Source organism: Eucyclogobius newberryi, unplaced genomic scaffold (assembly GCF_026437365.1).
Source record: "Eucyclogobius newberryi isolate DKJ021-1_F unplaced genomic scaffold, fEucNew1.0.hap1 SCAF_14, whole genome shotgun sequence".
NCBI classification, from domain to species: domain Eukaryota; kingdom Metazoa; phylum Chordata; class Actinopteri; order Gobiiformes; family Gobiidae; genus Eucyclogobius; species Eucyclogobius newberryi.
In genome coordinates, this window is record NW_027315768.1 from 36,061,138 (window position 1) to 36,082,102 (window position 20,965).

The following is a 20,965-nucleotide window of genomic DNA, read 5'->3' on the forward strand; positions in this document are numbered from 1 at the left end:
CAAACCACACCCCCGTGTCTGTGCTCCGCCCCCTCATGTCTGTGCTCCGCCCAAACCACACACCCTTATCTGTGCACCGCCCAAACCACACCCCTTGTCTGTGCTCCGCCCCCCGTGTCTGTGCTCCGCCCAAACCACACCCCTGTGTCTGTGCTCCGCCTCCCCTGTCTGTGCTCCGCCCCCTCATGTCTGTGCTCCGCCCAAACCACACACCCTTATCTGTGCACCGCACAAACCACACCCCCTTGTCTGTGCTCCACCCCCCGGTGTCTGTGCTCCGCCCAAACCACACCCCCGTGTCTGTGCTCCGCCCCCCCATGTCTGTGCTCCGCCCAAACCACACCCCTTGTCTGTGCTCCGCCCCCCGTGTCTGTGCTCCGCCCAAACCACACCCCTGTGTCTGTGCTCCGCCTCCCGTGTCTGTGCTCCGCCCCCGTGTCTGTGCTCCGCCCAAACCACACCCCCTCGCGCAAAATCACATCAACACGTTTCTTGGCGACGCCCCAGTTATTGAGCATTTTTTCCTTCATCAATAAAATGTCGTGATCAGTTCATGCGTCAAACGGAGGTGAGAGACTTCACTGGAGTCTTCATGTCTAATAATGAGCGTGAAATTTATCGCTCTGATCAAACTAATAAGAGTGATATTTATATCTGATCGAGATGCAACATCCGATGTCGATCGAGTCTGAAACCTCGTGATCCGATCGGGACATCTCTAGTTATAATAACTCTTTATTTGTAAAAACCCATAAAAGTCTGTTTCTCTTTCCACATGTCAAAGCTTTTCATGTGATTCTCTTTTAAATCTGGTGAAAAACCTTTAGACCTTTTGTCCTCCAGACCTTGAGTCTCAGCTCAGTTCTATTTGTACAAAACCTTTGGTCATAAAGTTTTACCAGTTTAAGTTTGTAACGTCTGTGTTTAGTTTGTTGTGATCAGCTCCTTCCATGTCGTAAGAACTGATTTGAGCCAGGGATTCTTCACTTCCTCCTCATGACTCAAGCGTCTGTCATCTGCAGTAAGAACTGTACAAGAACCCCCGGCACCACATGACTCTCAGTATAAGACCTGTACAGGAACCCCCGGCACCACATGACTCTCAGTATAAGACCTGTACAAGAACCCCCGGCACCACATGACTCTCAGTATAAGACCTGTACAGGAACCTGAGGCACCACATGACTCTCAGTATAAGACCTGTACAGGAACCCCCGGCACCACATGACTCTCAGTATAAGACCTGTACAGGAACCTCAGGCACCACATGACTCTCAGTATAAGACCTGTACAGGAACCCCCGGCACCACATTACTCTCAGTATAAGACCTGTACAAGAACCCCCGGCACCACATGACTCTCAGTATAAGACCTGTACAGGAACCTGAGGCACCACATGACTCTCAGTATAAGACCTGTACAGGAACCCCCGGCACCACATGACTCTCAGTATAAGACCTGTACAGGAACCTGAGGCACCACATGACTCTCAGTATAAGACCTGTACAGGAACCCCCGGCACCACATGACTCTCAGTATAAGACCTGTACAGGAACCTCAGGCACCACATGACTCTCAGTATAAGACCTGTACAGGAACCTCAGGCACCACATGACTCTCAGTATAAGACCTGTACAGGAACCTCAGGCGACACATTACTCTCAGTATAAGGCCTGTACAGGAACCATTGAGCACAACATTCAGGATCACACCAGCAACGCTCTGATTTCACCTGAAATAAAGGCATTTTTCACACAAGGTAAACCCCGCCCCCTTTTTCTTTAGACCATTGTAGTTTTAAATCAGATTCGATGTTTCGTTCAATATAAATCTAGAGATTGTCAATCCTTTGACTTGGACTTTAGAGTCTAAGTCAGAGTCTTTCTCCAAAAATGCAAAGTCCTTAAAGCTCATTTCCATCTGCAGCGCTGAAGAGGGAAATACTTGACCGTGTAATACTCTCGTTCTCTATCACAGAGTATAAGTATATGCAGACATAATGTGTTGAAATGCAGCATTAGTTATTAAATATGTAGTTTAGCAGTGGCACTTACTCATTAAAACATAAGTACAGTTCTAAGCATGTTTATCTGAAAGACATGAGCATTATAAAAGCACATCTGGTATATTCCAGCTGAAGTTTGGAGTCAATCAGACAAAACCCGTCGTGCTGTAAAATAATAAACCGAGTCTTTGCGTTAGAATCGTTTTATTGTGACTAAAGAAAAAAGGTTTGGACAAAGTGTGAATTCAGCAGAACATACACCCGAAACACAGAGATTCTCTCACAAACGTCTTTGGTCAACTTTCTACAATGAACAGCGTCTGAAAACTACGGATGTGATGTAGAAACACGCCTCATGTTTCTCAGCTTTAAAACACATCACACGCAAAGATTCAGCTCAAAGTAAACGCAATGGAAAAGACGCAAAACCACACGACCGAATGTCAAAGGTCACATGACGTCAAACCAAAGAGTAAAGGACAAAATAAATGTGTTAAACGCTTAAACGGGCGCTAAACATACGGCCCACTACTTTGTTAAAATGCAGAGATTTATCAAAAAATCTGATCATATTCACAATAATTCAGATCATATTCATAATGCAGCGTAAAGTACTAGAAACACGTGTGCAAAAGGGAGAAAAGACACTGGTTTGTTGAAATAACTGAAATAACCTTAATAAACCTTAATAAACCATTAGGTCATAATGAACAGTTGAGGCACTTCTTGAATAAAGTGTAATTATTCCTGGTTTAGTCCTGGTTTAGACCTGGTTTAGTCCTGGTTTAGTCCTGGTTCAGACCTGGTTTAGTCCTGGTTTAGACCTGGTTTAGTCCTGGTTTAGTCCTGGTTTAGTCCTGGTTTAGACCTGGTTTAGTCCTGGTTCAGACCTGGTTTAGTCCTGGTTTAGACCTGGTTTAGACCTGGTTTAGTCTTGGTTAAGACCTGGTTTAGTCCTGGTTTAGTCCTGGTTTAGTCCTGGTTTAGTCCTGGTTTAGACCTGGTTTAGTCCTGGTTCAGACCTGGTTTAGTCCTGGTTTAGACCTGGTTTAGTCCTGGTTTAGACCTGGTTTAGTCCTGGTTCAGACCTGGTTTAGTCCTGGTTTAGACCTGGTTTAGTCCTGGTTTAGACCTGGTTTAGACCTGGTTTAGTCCTGGTTTAGTCCTGGTTTGGACTTGTTTTAGACCTGGTTTAGTCCTGGTTTGGACTTGTTTTAGACCTGGTTTAGTCCTGGTTTAGACCTGGTTTGGACTTGTTTTAGACCTGGTTTAGTCCTGGTTTAGTCATGGTTTAGACCTGGTTTAGTCCTGGTTTGGACCTAGTTTAGACCTGGTTTAGACCTGGTTTAGTCCTGGTTTAGTCCTGGTTTAGACATGGTTTAGTCCTGGTTTAGTCCTGGTTTGGACCTGGTTTAGACCTGGTTTAGTCCTGGTTTAGACCTGGTTTAGTCCTGGTTCAGACCTGGTTTAGTCCTGGTTTAGACCTGGTTTAGTCCTGGTTTAGACCTGGTTTAGTCCTGGTTTGGACCTAGTTTAGACCTGGTTTAGACCTGGTTTAGTCCTGGTTTAGTCCTGGTTTGGACTTGTTTTAGACCTGGTTTAGTCCTGGTTTGGACTTGTTTTAGGCCTGGTTTAGTCCTGGTTTAGACCTGGTTTGGACTTGTTTTAGACCTGGTTTAGTCCTGGTTTAGTCCTGGTTTAGACCTGGTTTAGTCCTGGTTTGGACCTAGTTTAGACCTGGTTTAGACCTGGTTTAGTCCTGGTTTAGTCCTGGTTTAGACATGGTTTAGTCCTGGTTTAGTCCTGGTTTGGACCTGGTTTAGACCTGGTTTAGTCCTGGTTTAGACCTGGTTTAGTCCTGGTTCAGACCTGGTTTAGTCCTGGTTTAGACATGGTTTAGTCCTGGTTTAGTCCTGGTTCAGACCTGGTTTAGTCCTGGTTTAGACCTGGTTTAGACCTGGTTCAGACCTGGTTTAGTCCTGGTTTAGACCTGGTTTAGTCCTGGTTTAGTCCTGGTTTAGTCCTGGTTTAGACCTGGTTTAGTCCTGGTTTAGTCCTGATTTTGACCTGGTTTAGACCTGGTTTAGTCCTGGTTTAGACCTGGTTTAGTCCTGGTTTAGACCTGGTTTGGACCTGGTTTAAACCTGGTTTAGTCCTGATTTTGACCTGGTTTAGACCTGGTTTAGTCCTGGTTTAGACCTGGTTTAGTCCTGGTTTAGACCTGGTTTGGACTTGTTTTAGACCTGGTTTAGTCCTGGTTTGGTCCTGGTTTGGACCTGGTTTAGACCTGGTTTAGTCCTGGTTTGGTCCTGGTTTGGACCTGATTTAGACCTGGTTTAGTCCTGGTTTAGACCTGGTTTGGACTTGTTTTAGACCTAGTTTAGTCCTGGTTTAGACCTGGTTTGGACTTGTTTTAGACCTGGTTTTGACCTGGTTTGGACCTGGTTTAGTCCTGGTTTAGACCTGGTTTAGTCCTGGTTTAGTCCTGGTTTAGTCCTGGTTTAGTCCTGGTTTAGTCCTGGTACAGACCTGGTTTAGTCCTGGTTTAGACCTGGTTTAGTCCTGGTTTAGTCCTGGTTTAGACCTGGTTTATTCCTGGTTTAGACCTGGCTTGGACCTGGTTTATTCCTGGTTCAGACCTGGTTTAGTCCTGGTTTGGACCTGGTTTAGTGCTGGTTTAGTCCTGGTTTAGACCTGGTTTAGACCTGGTTTAGTCCTGGTTTAGACCTGGTTTAGTCCTGGTTTAGTCCTGGTTTAGTCCTGGTTTAGACCTGGTTTAGTCCTGGTTCAGACCTTGTTAAGTCCTGGTTTAGTCCTGGTTTAGTCCTGGTTTAGTCCTGGTTCAGACCTGGTTTAGTCCTGGTTTAGACCTGGTTTGGACCTGGTTTAGTCCTGGTTTGGACCTGGTTTAAACCTGGTTTAGACCTGGTTTGGACCTGGTTTAGACCTGGTTTAGTCCTGGTTTGGTCCTGGTTTAGACCTGGTTTAGTCCTGGTTAAGACCTGGTTTAGTCCTGGTTTAGTCCTGGTTTAGTCTTGGTTTAGTCCTGGTTTAGACCTGGTTTAGTCCTGATTTTGACCTGGTTTAGACCTGGTTTAGTCCTGGTTTAGACCTGGTTTGGACTTGTTTTAGACCTGGTTTAGTCCTGGTTTAGACCTGGTTTGGACTTGTTTTAGACCTGGTTTAGTCCTGGTTTAGACATGGTTTAGTCCTGGTTTAGTCCTGGTTTGGTCCTGGTTTGGACCTGGTTTAGACCTGGTTTAGTCCTGGTTTGGTCCTGATTTAGACCTGGTTTAGTCCTGGTTTAGACATGGTTTAGTCCTGGTTTAGTCCTGGTTTGGACCTGGTTTAGACCTGGTTTGGACCTGGTTTAGACCTGGTTTAGTCCTGGTTTGGTCCTGGTTTGGACCTGGTTTAGACCTGGTTTAGTCCTGGTTTAGACCTGGTTTAGTCCTGGTTTAGACCTGGTTTAGTCCTGGTTTAGTCCTGGTTTGGACCTGATTTAGACCTGGTTTAGTCCTGGTTTAGACCTGGTTTGGACTTGTTTTAGACCTGGTTTAGTCCTGGTTTAGACATGGTTTAGTCCTGGTTTAGTCCTGGTTTAGACCTGGTTTGGTCCTGGTTTAGACCTGGTTTAGTCCTGGTTCAGACCTGGTTTAGTCCTGGTTTAGACCTGGTTTAGACCTGGTTCAGACCTGGTTTAGTCCTGGTTTAGACCTGGTTTAGTCCTGGTTTAGTCCTGGTTTAGTCCTGGTTTAGACCTGGTTTAGTCCTGGTTTAGTCCTGATTTTGACCTGGTTTAGACCTGGTTTAGTCCTGGTTTAGACCTGGTTTAGTCCTGGTTTAGTCCTGGTTTGGTCCTGGTTTGGACCTGATTTAGACCTGGTTTAGTCCTGGTTTAGACCTGGTTTGGACTTGTTTTAGACCTAGTTTAGTCCTGGTTTAGACCTGGTTTAGACCTGGTTTAGTCCTGGTTTAGACCTGGTTTAGTCCTGGTTTAGACCTGGTTTGGACTTGTTTTAGACCTGGTTTCGACCTGGTTTAGTCCTGGTTTAGTCCTGGTTTGGACCTGGTTTGGACCTGGTTTAGTCCTGGTTTAGACCTGGTTTAGTCCTGGTTTGGTCCTGGTTTAGACCTGGTTTAGTCCTGGTTTGGTCCTGGTTTGGACCTGCTTTAGCCCTGGTTTAACCACATTAAACCTGTTGTCTGTTGCTTTAGATCCTTTCGCCTGACATCATTGCAGCGCTTCATTCTCTCACACAACCTGGCAACCCGGCTCCTCTTAAACAGAGATTTAGGATTTTCAGCCACAACAACAAAGCACAAAGAGACGTTTTGTGAGAGACAGAGACACAGAACTGGCCCTGTGCGACTGTCCACAGAGACCTGCTTTAGCCCTGTTTAGTCCCGGTTTAGCCCTGGTTTAGTCCTGGTTTAGTCCCGGTTTAGCCCTGGTTTAGTCCTGGTTTACACCTGGTTTAGACCTGGTTTAGCTATGGTTTAGCCCTGTTTCGCTCTGGTTTAGTCCTATTTAGTCCTGGTTTAGCCCTGTTTAGCTCTGGTTTAGCTCTGCTTTAGCCCTGTTTAGCTCTGGTTTAGCCCTGTTTAGCCCGGTTTAGCCCTGTTTAGCTCTGGTTTAGCCCTGTTTAGCCCGGTTTAGCCCTGTTTTGCTCCGGTTTAGCCCTGTTTAGCCCGGTTTAGCCCTGTTTTGCTCTGGTTTAGCCCTGTTTAGCCCGGTTTAGCCCTGTTTTGCTCTGGTTTAGCCCTGTTTAGCCCTGTTTAGCCCGGTTTAGCCCTGTTTTGCTCTGGTTTAGCCCTGTTTAGCCCGGTTTAGCCCTGTTTTGCTCTGGTTTAGCCCTGTTTAGCCCTGTCTGGTCCAGGGCCGCTCGCTGGCCTCGTGCAGGACGTCCCAGTTCCAGCTGAAGCCTGGTTTGTGTTCAAAGTCAGAGGAAACGGGAGCGCGCTCTTCAGTGTTTCCTTCGTTTCCTCCGCAAAAAACACACCACCTTCCACCTTGTGATGTCATCAGGTGGCGGTCCAGATCTGCTCCTCCGGGTTTTTGAAGGACACGTGTGGCGCTAAATTTGCCTTTTTTTGACCGCGTTTTTGTCGATGTCGAGTTGTATTTAGCTTCATTCGTTAACAATGAAACTCAAAACCGATTTAATTATCGTTCGTGGAGCTTTTGTCAATCTTGGTTAGCTTTAGCTCGTTTGCTAACAGCAGGGGGAGATAAAGGACACTTCCACTCAACACGACACCTATTTTTTTCAATTATTCTTTCACTTTTCTTTCTTAGATGTCTTTTTGTTCTGTTTTCTTGTATATTTGATGCAGGAGCACGTTCACAGCAGAAGGTTCAAAAGTCCAGAACCGAGGCAAAAATGAAGTAAGTCAGACTCAATATTTCAACATGAGGTGAAAATGCTCTGGGTTTGAAGTCTTTACGGCACAACATGAGCACGCTCGAGTTTACAGAAGAAAAGACAGTATTAAGTATATTTTAGACGCCATAAAGTATTAGTATTAGTAATTTGTGGTGAAGTATGTATTATATCTGTGATGGTCTCATTTCAGACAAAACCACCTTCATTTTTCATATTTTGTGACATTCTGAGGTTTATTCTAGTTTCTTCCAGTGAAATCACATGATGTTCCACTCTTTAAATGAGTCCTGTAAAGACTCTTTGAGCCTGTGGTCAGATGAGCCTGTGGTCAGATGTAAACCATGGGCCTGTGGTCAGATGTAAACCATGGGCCTGTGGTCAGATGTAAACCATGGGCCTGTGGTCAGAGTGAGGTTACTGTAATAACACACTTTATACTTTCAGACAGTGTTTAAAACATAAAAAGACTGTCCCATTAAGACGCCTGTTCCACGGCGATGGTTGCCGTGGGGATGGTTGCCGAGGGGGCGGTTGCCTCTGTAGCGGCCTCTGTTGGATTCTCTTCCTCGTCCTCTTCATCGTCTCCAACGTCCTCCACGGACTCGGGGACGGCCAATCCCGCGCCGCCAGAGGCCTCCGCCGCGACCTGAGGGCAAACAGGAAGTGACATCATCAACTACCAACAACAAACGAACCCGCGCCGCCAGGGGTCTCTATAAGCACAGTAGGAGGTAGAGCCTTCTGGTGGTCCCGAGAGTCTCTAAAAGCACAGTAGGAGGTAGAGCCTTCTGGTGGTCCCGAGAGTCTCTAAAAGCACAGTAGGAGGTAGAGCCTTCTGGTGGTCCCGAGAGTCTCTAAAAGCACAGTAGGAGGTAGAGCTCCTGTCCGTGTTAAAGAGGCGACACAGTCTCTTCATTTAAGTCCAGGCTTAAAACGTTCCTCTTGAAATGACTTATGTTCAGGCCAGTGAGGAACAGAAATATAAAGCTACAGTTTCAGCTCCGCTGCCCTAGGAGCAACTCTATCTATCCTCTGATAAACACTATTTATTCATAAAACTATGAACTGTTCCACTTCCCACGGAGTGGAACAGACCTGTGAATCTAGATGATCCTGGAGAAACGCTCTTTACTCCATATGAACGGTTCTTCATCTACCTGGAAGAACTAGTTCTCCTCCTGAAGAACCGGTTCTCCTCCTGAAGAACCGGTTCTCCTCCTGAAGAACCGGTTCTCCTCCTGAGTGGCTCCAGCTCCTCTGTCTCTCAACTCCTCCAGGTTTATGCTTTTTCACAAAGAGGTTTTGTAGTTTTTCCTGGAGAAGGAGGAGCTAAGGACAGAAGGAGGGGCTAAGGACAGAAGGAGGGGCTAAGGACAGAAGGAGGGGCTAAGGACAGAAGGAGGAGCTTATCATAGACCCACGATCCCCAGCGTCTGTTTCCAGAGTCTATGTTTTTGCTGTCGCATGTCCTTGTGTTTGGGTTTACCCATCATTCTCCCGTTAGCATTAGCATTAGCCATTGGCTTCTCTTATCTTTCTCTTAAGATAAGATAAACTTTATTGTGGATATTTGTCTCTGCCGCTCACACTCTGAGCTCCTGAATATGAGAGGAAGACAAAGTGTCCCTTTGTTCAACCAGTGAAATGAACTTAACTTAAGCAGAAACGCAGATCCAAGAGGGAGAAACAGAAGCCAGAGTGGGCGGAGTCAGGTGAGGATGGGAGGGGCTCACCTCAGCAGCAGCCTCTGGGCCCTGCTCCTCCACAGAATGGGCTCCGGTGGCAGAGTGGTCATCAGTGGCAGAGTGGTCATCAGTGGCAGAGTGGTTATCAGCGGCAGAGTGGTCATCTCCGTTGACCTCCGCCTCTCCGTTGACGGCGATCTCGGCCTGGACGCTGCACTCCTTCAGGGCCTCGCGGACCTGGGTCACGGCTCCGTCGCCGTGGAGCTCCAGGGCAGAGTCTGGGTCCAGGCCCAGAGCTGGGATGTCCACGTGGGCCTGACCCGCGGACGGACTGGCCTCTGGGGTGGGCGTCTGACCATCTCTCACCTTTGGAACAACACATTTCAAGAGTGTTAACCACTCTGCCACTGTCTCTAACTGACCCTCACAACAGACCTCTTCTAATACAATAGCTCTAATGCATTAGCGATAGCATTAGCGATAGCATTAGCGATAGCATTAGCGATAGCATTAGCATTAGGCGCCAAACATAATTAACTACGGAAAACCAGAGCTGTCACTGTCGCCCCCTGTGGTCAGACCCTCACTGTGGTCAGACCCTCACTGTGGTCAGACCCTCACTGTGGTCAGACCCTCACTGTCGCCCCCTGTGGTCAGACCCTCACTGTGGTCAGACCCTCACTGTGGTCAGACCCTCACTGTCGCCCCCTGTGGTCAGACCCTCACTGTGGTCAGACTCTCACCGTCGCCCCCTGTGGTCAGACCCTCACTGTGTTCAGACCCTCGATGTGGTCAGACCCTCACTGTCGCCCCCTGTGGTCAGACCCTTGATGTGGTCAGACCCTCACTGTCGCCCCCTGTGGTCAGACCCTCACAGTGGTCAGACCCTCACAGTGGTCAGACCCTCACTGTCGCCCCCTGTGGTCAAACCCTCACAGTGGTCAGACCCTCACTGTGGTCAGACCCTCACTGTCGCCCCCTGTGGTCAGACCCTCGATGTGGTCAGACCCTCACTGAGGTCAGACCCTCACTGTCGCCCCCTGTGGTCAGACCCTCGATGTGGTCAGACCCTCACTGAGGTCAGACCCTCACTGTCGCCCCCTGTGGTCAGACCCTCATTGTGGTCAGACCCTCAATGTCGCCCCCTGTGGTCAGACCCTCAATGTCGCCCCCTGTGGTCAGACCCTCACTGTGGTCAGACCCTCACTGTGGTCAGACCCTCATTGTGGTCAGACCCTCACTGTGGTCAGACCCTCAATGTCGCCCCCTGTGGTCAGACCCTCAATGTCGCCCCCTGTGGTCAGACCCTCACTGTGGTCAGACCCTCACTGTGGTCAGACCCTCATTGTGGTCAGACCCTCACTGTGGTCAGACCCTCACTGTGGTCAGACCCTCACTGTCGCCCCCTGTGGTCAGACCCTCGATGTGGTCAGACCCTCACTGTGGTCAGACCCTCACTGTCGCCCCCTGTAGTCAGACCCTCACTGTCGCCCCCTGTGGTCAGACCCTCGATGTGGTCAGACCCTCACTGTGGTCAGACCCTCACTGTGGTCAGACTCTCACCGTCGCCCCCTGTGGTCAAACCCTCACAGTGGTCAGACCCTCACAGTGGTCAGACCCTCACTGTCGCCCCCTGTGGTCAGACCCTCACTCCCGCCCCCTGTGGTCAAACCCTCACAGTGGTCAGACCCTCACAGTGGTCAGACCCTCACTGTCGCCCCCTGTGGTCAGACCCTCACTCCCGCCCCCTGTGGTCAAACCCTCACAGTGGTCAGACCCTCACTGTGGTCAGACCCTCACTGTCGCCCCCTGTGGTCAGACCCTCACTCCCGCCCCCTGTGGTCAAACCCTCACAGTGGTCAGACCCTCACTGTGGTCAGACCCTCACTGTCGCCCCCTGTGGTCAAACCCTCACTCCCGCCCCCTGTGGTCAAACCCCCCTTGCGGTCACCCACTCACTGCGGTCACCTTCTTGACGTTGAAGGTCATGGGCGTGACTTTGAAGGACAAGGCCCTGGACGTGGGGCTCTTGGGGTGGTTGGGGGTCAGACTCTTGATGATCTTGTCTCGTTTCTCTGGAGGGACGATCTTGGTGGTGATCTGGTTCACCTTCTTCTCGATGTTCTGTTTGGAGAAGGCCTTCTTCAGACTGTCCACCTTCTTCAGGCTGTTACGCTTGAACCGATCGGCGCGTCGCTCGTACGGACGGCCAAAGCTGAGGAGCAACGGTCAGGAGAAACGGTCAAGAGAAATGGTCAGGAAAAACGGTCAAGAGAACCGGTCAAGAGAAACGGTCAAGAGAAACGGTCAGGAGAAACGGTCAGCAGAAACGGTCAAGAGAAAAGGTCAGGAGAAACGGTCAGGACAAACGGTCAGGAGAAACGGTCAAGAGAAACGGTCAGCAGAAACGGTCAGGAGAAACGCTCAGGAGAAACGGTCAAGAGAAACGGTCAGGAGAAACGGTCAAGAGAAACGGTCAGCAGAAACGGTCAAGAGAAACGGTCAAGAGAAACGGTCAAGAGAAAGGGTCAGCAGAAACGGTCAGGAGAAACGGTCAAGAGAAACGGTCAGGAGAAACGGTCAGGAGAAACGGTCAGCAGAAACGGTCAAGAGAAACGGTCAGGAGAAACGGTCAGGACAAACGGTCAAGAGAAACGGTCAGCAGAAACGGTCAGGAGAAACGCTCAGGAGAAACGGTCAAGAGAAACGGTCAGGAGAAACGGTCAGCAGAAATGGTCAAGAGAAACGGTCAAGAGAAACGGTCAGGAGAAACGGTCAGGAGAAACGGTCAAGAGAAACGGTCAAGAGAAACGGTCAGCAGAAACGGTCAAGAGAAACGGTCAAGAGAAACGGTCAAGAGAAAGGGTCAGCAGAAACGGTCAGGAGAAACGGTCAAGAGAAACGGTCAAGAGAAACGGTCAGCAGAAACGGTCAAGAGAAACGGTCAAGAGAAACGGTCAAGAGAAAGGGTCAGCAGAAACGGTCAGGAGAAACGGTCAAGAGAAACGGTCAGGAGAAACGGTCAGGAGAAACGATCAGGAGAAATGGTCAGCAGAAACGGTCAGGAGAAACGGTCAAGAGAAACGGTCAAGATAAACGGTCAAGAGAAACGGTCAGCAGAAACGGTCAAGAGAAACGGTCAAGAGAAACGGTCAGGAGAAACGGTCAGGAGAAACGGTCAAGAGAAACGGTCAGGAGAAACGATCAGGAGAAATGGTCAGCAGAAAAACGGTCAGGAGAAACGGTCAAGAGAAACGGTCAGGAGAAACGGTCAGGAGAAACGGTCAAGAGAAACGGTCAAGAGAACCGGTCAAGAGAAACGGTCAGGAGAAACGGTCAAGAGAACCGGTCAAGAGAAACGGTCAGGAGAAACGGTCAGGAGAAACGGTCAAGAGAACCGGTCAAGAGAAACGGTCAGGAGAAACGGTCAAGAGAACCGGTCAAGAGAACCGGTCAAGAGAAACGGTCAGCAGAAACGGTCAGGAGAAACGGTCAAGAGAAACGGTCAGGAGAAACGATCAGGAGAAACGGTCAAGAGAAACGGTCAGGAGAAACGATCAGGAGAAATGGTCAGCAGAAAAACGGTCAGGAGAAACGGTCAAGAGAAACGGTCAAGAGAACCGGTCAAGAGAAATGGTCAGGAGAAACGGTCAAGAGAAACGGTCAAGAGAAACGGTCAGGAGAAACGGTCAGGAGAAACGGTCAGGACAAACGGTCAGGAGAAACGGTCAAGAGAAACAGTCAAGAGAAACGGTCAAGAGAAACGGTCAGGACAAACGGTCAGGAGAAACGGTCAAGAGAAACGGTCAAGAGAAACGGTCAGCAGAAACGGTCAGGAGAAACGGTCAAGAGAAACGGTCAAGAGAAACGGTCAGATATGTGAAAGAACTTCACTAAAGGCGTGACAGATTTACACTTTTATTTGGTTGTATGTATTTTACACTCTCACCAACTAAACTAAAATAATCCTAAAAACTAAACACAAATAAATTACAGGACGAGTGTGAATCAAATCCTTATTTTTAATCTCAGAATCTCAAACGTCAAAGAACAAGTTCTGACACGAAACTGAAGCAATGAGACAATTATTATAATTAGAACAACTCACGTTTTCTGGGTTTGTTCACACTTGTCCTGGTTTAGTCCTGGTTTAGACCCGGTTTAGACCCGGTTTAGACCTGGTTTAGACCCGGTTTAGACCTGGTTTAGACCTGGTTTAGACCCGGTTTAGACCCGGTTTAGACCCGGTTTAGACCTGGTTTAGACCCGGTTTAGACCCGGTTTAGACCCGGTTTAGACCCGGTTTAGACCCGGTTTAGACCTGGTTTAGACCCGGTTTAGACCCGGTTTAGACCCGGTTTAGACCTGGTTTAGACCCGGTTTAGACCTGGTTTAGACCCGGTTTAGACCCGGTTTAGACCCGGTTTAGACCTGGTTTAGACCCGGTTTAGACCCGGTTTAGACCCGGTTTAGACCTGGTTTAGACCCGGTTTAGACCCGGTTTAGACCTGGTTTAGACCCGGTTTAGACCCGGTTTAGACCCGGTTTAGACCTGGTTTAGACCCGGTTTAGACCCGGTTTAGACCTGGTTTGAAGGAGCTCATTATCAGGCTTGAATCACAAAAGTAATAACAGTTCTACACTTGGATGATGTCATACTCTCAGACGGAGGCGGAGCCTGTGTAACCGTGGGAGATTCACTGTTTGAACCAGGCGTCCAAACATGATCTGAAACTGAAGACAATCACGTCTTTGGAGGTGAGTAAGGCCCCATTTTCCCCTGACCTCTGACCCTGACCTCTGACACTGACCTCTGACACTGACCTCTGTCACGAACCTCTGACACTGACCTCTGACACTGACCTCTGACACGAACCTCTGACACTGACCTCTGACACTGACCACTGACCCCTGACACTGACCTCTGACACTGACCACTGACCCCTGACACTGACCTCTGACCTCTGACACTGACCACTGACCTCTGACCCTGACCTCTGACACAGACCACTGACCTCTGACACTGGCCTCTTAACTCTGCCCCTGACCTCTGACAATGACATCTGACCTCTTAACTCTGCCCCTGACCTCTGCCCTCTGACTCATGTGACTCAGAGCGGTCAGAGTGCGTCTCTCACCTCAGGGTGGAGTCAGCGTCGGCGCCGTCCTCCGGCAGCTCGTGGTGGACGGTCAGATCCTCGTCCTCGTCTGAGCTCAGGCTGACCGCGTGGAGACCTTCCCCTGGCGAGCGCACGTCCACAGAGCCGGACACAGAGGGCGCCACAGAGGTGGACACTGACCCTGCCACTGACCCTGCCACGGACGGCGGACGCAGGGATTCGCCGTCGTAGTGAGAGGGCGACTTCAGAGAGTCCTTCACGAACACGTCCGTCGGGATCTCGTTGTCCTCCTGAAACACACGAGAACACCATGAACGCACTGGTTCAGACTTGACCGACCGCGAGGCTCGGGGAGGGTCCGCCGCCTGCTGGTCGCCATGGAGACGATACTGCGTTTGGATTCGTCTTCGTCGTCCTCTGCATTTGACCCGCCGACTTTGGGTCAAACCTCAGGAGCCTCAGACCAGAGTCACATCCTGGTCTTCAGCTGGAGGGTTTGACCTGTGGAGCACTACAGTTCTGTCTCCATAGCAACGAGCAGGTGACACGACAGGTTAGATCTGTGGAGAGGCGAGCCTTATGAAGTGTTTGAACAGATGCGATGGTCCGGTTCCTTCATCTTGACCTTTTGTTGTGTCCTGTACAATCCTCCTTCAGTCTACAACAGCCTCATGAGACCCTGACGAGTAAATCAGACCAATGACAGCTCTGAGAGAGGGCCGACCGCAACGAGCCTGAACCACCCACACTTCACTCATAACTCAGAGCTCAGTACAAATGCTCCTCCCCTTTGGGCAGAACCAATCAGAGCTCAGTACAAATGCTCCTCCCCTTTGGGCAGAACCAATCAGAGCTCAGTACAAATGCTCCTCCCCTTTGGGCAGAACCAATCAGAGCTCAGTACAAATGCTCCTCCCCTTTGGGCAGAACCAATCAGAGCTCAGTACAAATGCTCCTCCCCTTTGGGCAGAACCAATCAGAGCTCAGTACAAATGCTCCTCCCCTTTGGGCAGAACCAATCAGAGCTCAGTACAAATGCTCCTCCCCTTTGGGCAGAACCAATCAGAGCTCAGTACAAATGCTCCTCCCCTTTGGGCAGAACCAATCAGAGCTCAGTACAAATGCTCCTCCCCTTTGGGCAGAACCAATCAGAGCTCAGTACAAATGCTCCTCCCCCTTTGGGCAGGACCAATCAGAGCTCAGTACAAATGCTCCTCCCCTTTGGGCAGAACCAATCAGAGCTCAGTACAAATGCTCCTGCTCAAACCGTTTCATCTTTTTGCTCTTTTTCTCTCGTCTTTCTCTTTTTTTTCCAGAACAGCGTAAACGTTGCAGTGGTTCAGCTCCAGCAGGGGGCGTAAACGCTCACTTCTGCCAAACGCCAGGAAAAGTAACAGAAGAAGACATTTTCTTCTTCTGGTGAAAGCGTTGAACCCTTCTCTGCCCTGGTCCTCTGCTGGACAAGTGAGGGATCGACACGAGAGCATTCGCCCACCAACCACAGGCTCAATGGTTCAAATCCCACCTGCTGTCGTGTCCTTAAGCGAGACACATCAACCCTGTTCAGTGCTGTATGTCTCTCTCACTTCTCTGCTCCTTCATCTCTCCCTCCCTTTTCTGCCTCTGGTTCCACTCCTCTCCTCGTTCTATTTGACATATTTATCTTATTTATATTTGCTTAATACTTGGCCCTTATCGCAGAGCCTCGCCCACCTGCAGAGCCTCGCCCATCTGCAGAGCCTCGCCCACCTGCAGAGCCACGCCCACCTGCAGAGCCTCACCCACCTGCAGAGCCACGCCCACCTGCAGAGCCTCACCCACCTGCAGAGCCACGCCCACCTGCAGAGCCTCGCCCACCTGCAGAGCCTCGCCCATCTGCAGAGCCTCACCCACCTGCAGAGCCACGCCCACCTGCAGAGCCACGCCCACCTGCAGAGCCTCGCCCACCTGCAGAGCCTCGCCCACCTGCAGAGCCTCGCCCACCTGCAGAGCCACGCCCACCTGCAGAGCCTCGCCCATCTGCAGAGCCTCGCCCACCTGCAGAGCCACGCCCACCTGCAGAGCCTCGCCCACCTGCAGAGCCTCGCCCACCTGCAGAGCCTCGCCCACCTGCAGAGCCTCGCCCACCTGCAGAGCCACGCCCACCTGCAGAGCCTCGCCCACCTGCAGAGCCTCGCCCACCTGCAGAGCCTCGCCCACCTGCAGAGCCACGCCCACCTGCAAAGCCTCACCCACCTGCAGAGCCTCACCCACCTGCAGAGCCTCGCCCACCTGCAGAGCCACGCCCACCTGCAGAGCCTCACCCACCTGCAGAGCCACGCCCACCTGCAGAGCCTCGCCCACCTGCAGAGCCTCGCCCACCTGCAGAGCCTCGCCCACCTGCAGAGCCTCACCCACCTGCAGAGCCTCGCCCACCTGCAGAGCCTCGCCCACCTGTAGAGCCTCGCCCACCTGCAGAGCCACGCCCACCTGCAAAGCCTCACCCATCTGCAGAGCCTCGCCCACCTGTAGAGCCTCGCCCACCTGCAGAGCCACGCCCACCTGCAAAGCCTCACCCACCTGCAGAGGAAACTGGGTCCCTTTGACTGTGGTTTTGTTGCAGCGCAGAAAGTATCTGCTCCTGAAGGTCTCAGACCCCAGATGGAGCAGAGGTCACCTCCTCTTCCTCACCTTCCTCACCTTGCTCTCACCTTCCTCCTCTTCCTCTCCTTCCTCACCTTCCTCCCCTTCCTCAGCTTCCTCCCCTTCCTCTCCTTCCTCACCTTCCTCCCCTTCCTCCTCTTCCTCCCCTTCCTCGCCTTCCTCTCCTTCCTCACCTTCCTCTCCTTCCTCACCTTCCTCCCCTTCCTCAGCTTCATCCCCTTCCTCCCCTTCCTCTCCTTCCTCACCTTCCTCCCCTTCCTCCTCTTCCTCCCCTTCCTCGCCTTCCTCACCTTCCTCTCCTTCCTCACCTTCCTCCCCTTCCTCAGCTTCCTCCCCTTCCTCTCCTTCCTCCCCTTCCTCACCTTCCTCCTCTTCCTCCCCTTCCTCTCCTTCCTCTCCTTCCTCACCTTCCTCCTCTTCCTCCCCTTCCTCGCCTTCCTCACCTTCCTCTCCTTCCTCACCTTCCTCCCCTTCCTCAGCTTCCTCTCCTTCCTCTCCTTCCTCCCCTTCCTCACCTTCCTCCCCTTCCTCCTCTTCCTCCCCTTCCTCGCCTTCCTCTCCTTCCTCACCTTCCTCACCTTCCTCCTCTTCCTCACCTTCCTCTCCTTCCTCCTCTTCCTCCCCTTCCTCGCCTTCCTCTCCTTCCTCACCTTCCTCCCCTTCCTCACCTTCCTCCTCTTCCTCCCCTTCCTCGCCTTCCTCTCCTTCCTCACCTTCCTCCCCTTCCTCTCCTTCCTCACCTTCCTCCCCTTCCTCCCCTTCCTCCCCTTCCTCGCCTTCCTCTCCTTCCTCACCTTCCTCTCCTTCCTCACCTTCCTCTCCTCCCTCCTCTTCCTCTCCTTCCTCCTCTTCCTCTCCTTCATAAACACTGGTCTCAGTATAAGTGTTGTGTTGTTTGTCACAGGTGAAGTGTGACTCTGTAAATATGTCTGCGCTGTGAGGAATGTTCCGGGGTAAATGCTGCTCCGCACACGCTCAGACCGGACGGACCACATGGTTTAGACGCTCGACTCGAGCACGTTTCACCTGAAGAACGAGGCGTTAAAGCTGAACAAAAGCAACGATTTACAGAGCATTTACCCTGAGATGACGGAGCATTTACCCTGAGATGACGGAGCATTTACCCTGAGATGACGGAGCATTTACCCTGAGATGACGGAGCATTCGGAGGAAGTACAGAGGATGACGGAGCATTTACCCTGAGATGACGAAGCATTTACCCTGAGATGACGGAGCATTTACCCTGAGATGACGGAGCATTTACCCTGAGATGACGGAGCATTTACCCTGAGATGATGGAGCATTTACCCTGAGATGACGGAGCATTTACCCTGAGATGACGGAGCATTTACCCTGAGATGATGGAGCATTTACCCTGAGATGACGGAGCATTTACCGTCTGTTCCTGAACTTTTACAGTGTTCTCTGTTTGTGCTCACAACGCTAACGCTAATGCAGCTAACATATGTGCTAATGAGAAGAGTTCCCACAACGAGAGAGAGAGAGAGAGAGAGGTCAGAGGAGGTCACAGTACGGAGGAGGTAATGGGGAGGTTAAGGAGAATGGAGGAGGTCAGAGGAGAACAGAGGAGAACGGAGGAGGTCAGAGAAGGTCACAGGAGTACAGAGGAGGTCAAGAGGAGGTTAGAGGAGAATGGAAGAGGTCAGAGGAGGTCAGGAGGAGTAAATGGTCACATTTATATAGCGCTTTTCTACCGTCAAGGTACTCAAAGCGCTTTACATCAAGGAACCAGTCACCCATTCACACACACATTCACACCGCAGATATACGCAACTTGCCCCTGGGTTAAGTGTCTTGCCCAAGGACACAACGGCAGTATTCACATGAGGCAGCTGCGATCGCACCGCCAACCTGCGGGCCAGTGGATCTGACCGCTCTGACTGAGCGGGGAGTCGAACCGCCGACCTTTGGATCAGAAGACGAGCACTCTACCACTGAGCTACTGCCGCCCTACTAGGAGTACTGGAGGAGGTCACAGGAGTACAGAGGAGGTCAGGAGGAGGTTCAGAGGAGAACGGAGGCGGTCAGAGGAGGTCAGGAGGAGGTTAGAGGAGGTCACAGGAGTACTGGAAGAGGTCACAGGAGTACAGAGGATGTCAGGAGGAGGTTTAGAGGAGAATGGAGGAGATCAGAGGAGGTCAGGAGGAGTACTGGAGGAGGTCACAGGAGTACAGAGGAGGTCAGGAGGAGGTTCAGAGGAGAACGGAGGAGGTCAGAGGAGGTCAGGAGGAGGTTAGAGGAGGTCACAGGAGTACTGGAGGAGGTCACAGGAGTACAGAAGATGTCAGGAGGAGGTTTAGAGGAGAATGGAGGAGATCAGAGGAGGTCAGAGGAGGTCAGGAGGAGTACTGGAGGAGGTCACAGGAGTACAGAGGAGGTCAGGAGGAGGTTCAGAGGAGAACGGAGGCGGTCAGAGGAGGTCAGGAGGAGGTTAGAGGAGGTCACAGGAGTACTGGAGGAGGTCACAGGAGTACAGAAGATGTCAGGAGGAGGTTTAGAGGAGAATGGAGGAGATCAGAGGAGGTCAGAGGAGGTCAGGAGGAGTACTGGAGGAGGTCACAGGAGTACAGAGGAGGTCAGGAGGAGGTTCAGAGGAGAACGGAGGAGGTCAGAGGAGGTCAGGAGGAGGTTAGAGGAGGTCACAGGAGTACTGGAGGAGGTCACAGGAGTACAGAAGATGTCAGGAGGAGGTTTAGAGGAGAATGGAGGAGATCAGAGGAGGTCAGAGGAGGTCAGGAGGAGTACTGGAGGAGGTCACAGGAGTACAGAGGAGGTCAGGAGGAGGTTCAGAGGAGAACGGAGGAGGTCAGAGGAGGTCAGGAGGAGGTTAGAGGAGGTCACAGGAGTACTGGAGGAGGTCACAGGAGTACAGAGGATGTCAGGAGGAGGTTTAGAGGAGAATGGAGGAGATCAGAGGAGGTCAGAGGAGGTCAGGAGGAGTACTGGAGGAGGTCACAGGAGTACAGAGGAGGTCAGGAGGAGGTTCAGAGGAGAACGGAGGAGGTCAGAGGAGGTCAGGAGGAGGTTAGAGGAGGTCACAGGAGTACTGGAGGAGGTCACAGGAGTACAGAGGATGTCAGGAGGAGGTTTAGAGGAGAATGGAGGAGATCAGAGGAGGTCAGAGGAGGTCAGGAGGAGTACTGGAGGAGGTCACAGGAGTACAGAGGAGGTCAGGAGGAGGTTCAGAGGAGAACGGAGGAGGTCAGAGGAGGTCAGGAGGAGGTTAGAGGAGGTCACAGGAGTACTGGAGGAGGTCACAGGAGTACAGAGGATGTCAGGAGGAGGTTTAGAGGAGAATGGAGGAGATCAGAGGAGGTCAGAGGAGGTCAGGAGGAGTACTGGAGGAGGTCACAGGAGTACAGAGGAGGTCACAGGAGAAGGTACAGAGGAGAACAGAGGAGGTCAGAGGAGGTCAGGAGGAGGTTAGAGGAGGTCACAGGAGTACTGGAGGAGGTCACAGGAGTACAGAAGATGTCAGGAGGAGGTTTAGAGGAGAATGGAGGAGATCAGAGGAGGTCAGAGGAGGTCAGGAGGAGTACTGGAGGAGGTCACAGGAGTACAGAGGAGGTCAGGAGGAGGTTCAGAGGAGAACGGAGGAGGTCAGAGGAGGTCAGGAGGAGGTTAGAGGAGGTCACAGGAGTACTGGAGGAGGTCACAGGAGTACAGAGGATGTCAGGAGGAGGTTTAGAGGAGAATGGAGGAGATCAGAGGAGGTCAGAGGAGGTCAGGAGGAGTACTGGAGGAGGTCACAGGAGTACAGAGGAGGTCAGGAGGAGGTTCAGAGGAGAACGGAGGAGGTCAGAGGAGGTCAGGAGGAGGTTAGAGGAGGTCACAGGAGTACTGGAGGAGGTCACAGGAGTACAGAGGATGTCAGGAGGAGGTTTAGAGGAGAATGGAGGAGATCAGAGGAGGTCAGAGGAGGTCAGGAGGAGTACTGGAGGAGGTCACAGGAGTACAGAGGAGGTCAGGAGGAGGTTCAGAGGAGAACGGAGGAGGTCAGAGGAGGTCAGGAGGAGGTTAGAGGAGGTCACAGGAGTACTGGAGGAGGTCACAGGAGTACAGAAGATTTCAGGAGGAGGTTTAGAGGAGAATGGAGGAGATCAG

General features: G+C 51.3%; 1 protein-coding gene across 1 annotated transcript in view; it reads right to left on the reverse strand.

Moving 5' to 3' along the window:
* Window positions 1-2,198: 2,198 nt before the first annotated feature.
* cavin2a (caveolae associated protein 2a) overlaps window positions 2,199-20,965 on the reverse strand; it is a 61,502-nt gene continuing 42,735 nt past the window's right edge. Inside the window, exons 2-5 of the mRNA XM_072445354.1 lie at window positions 14,216-14,487; window positions 11,046-11,292; window positions 9,126-9,443; window positions 2,199-8,038 (exon numbers count right to left, since the gene is read on the reverse strand). Coding sequence (XP_072301455.1) covers window positions 7,868-8,038; window positions 9,126-9,443; window positions 11,046-11,292; window positions 14,216-14,487 — 1,008 coding nt within the window. The 3' untranslated portion in view covers window positions 2,199-7,867. The remainder of the gene's footprint in view (window positions 8,039-9,125; window positions 9,444-11,045; window positions 11,293-14,215; window positions 14,488-20,965) is intronic.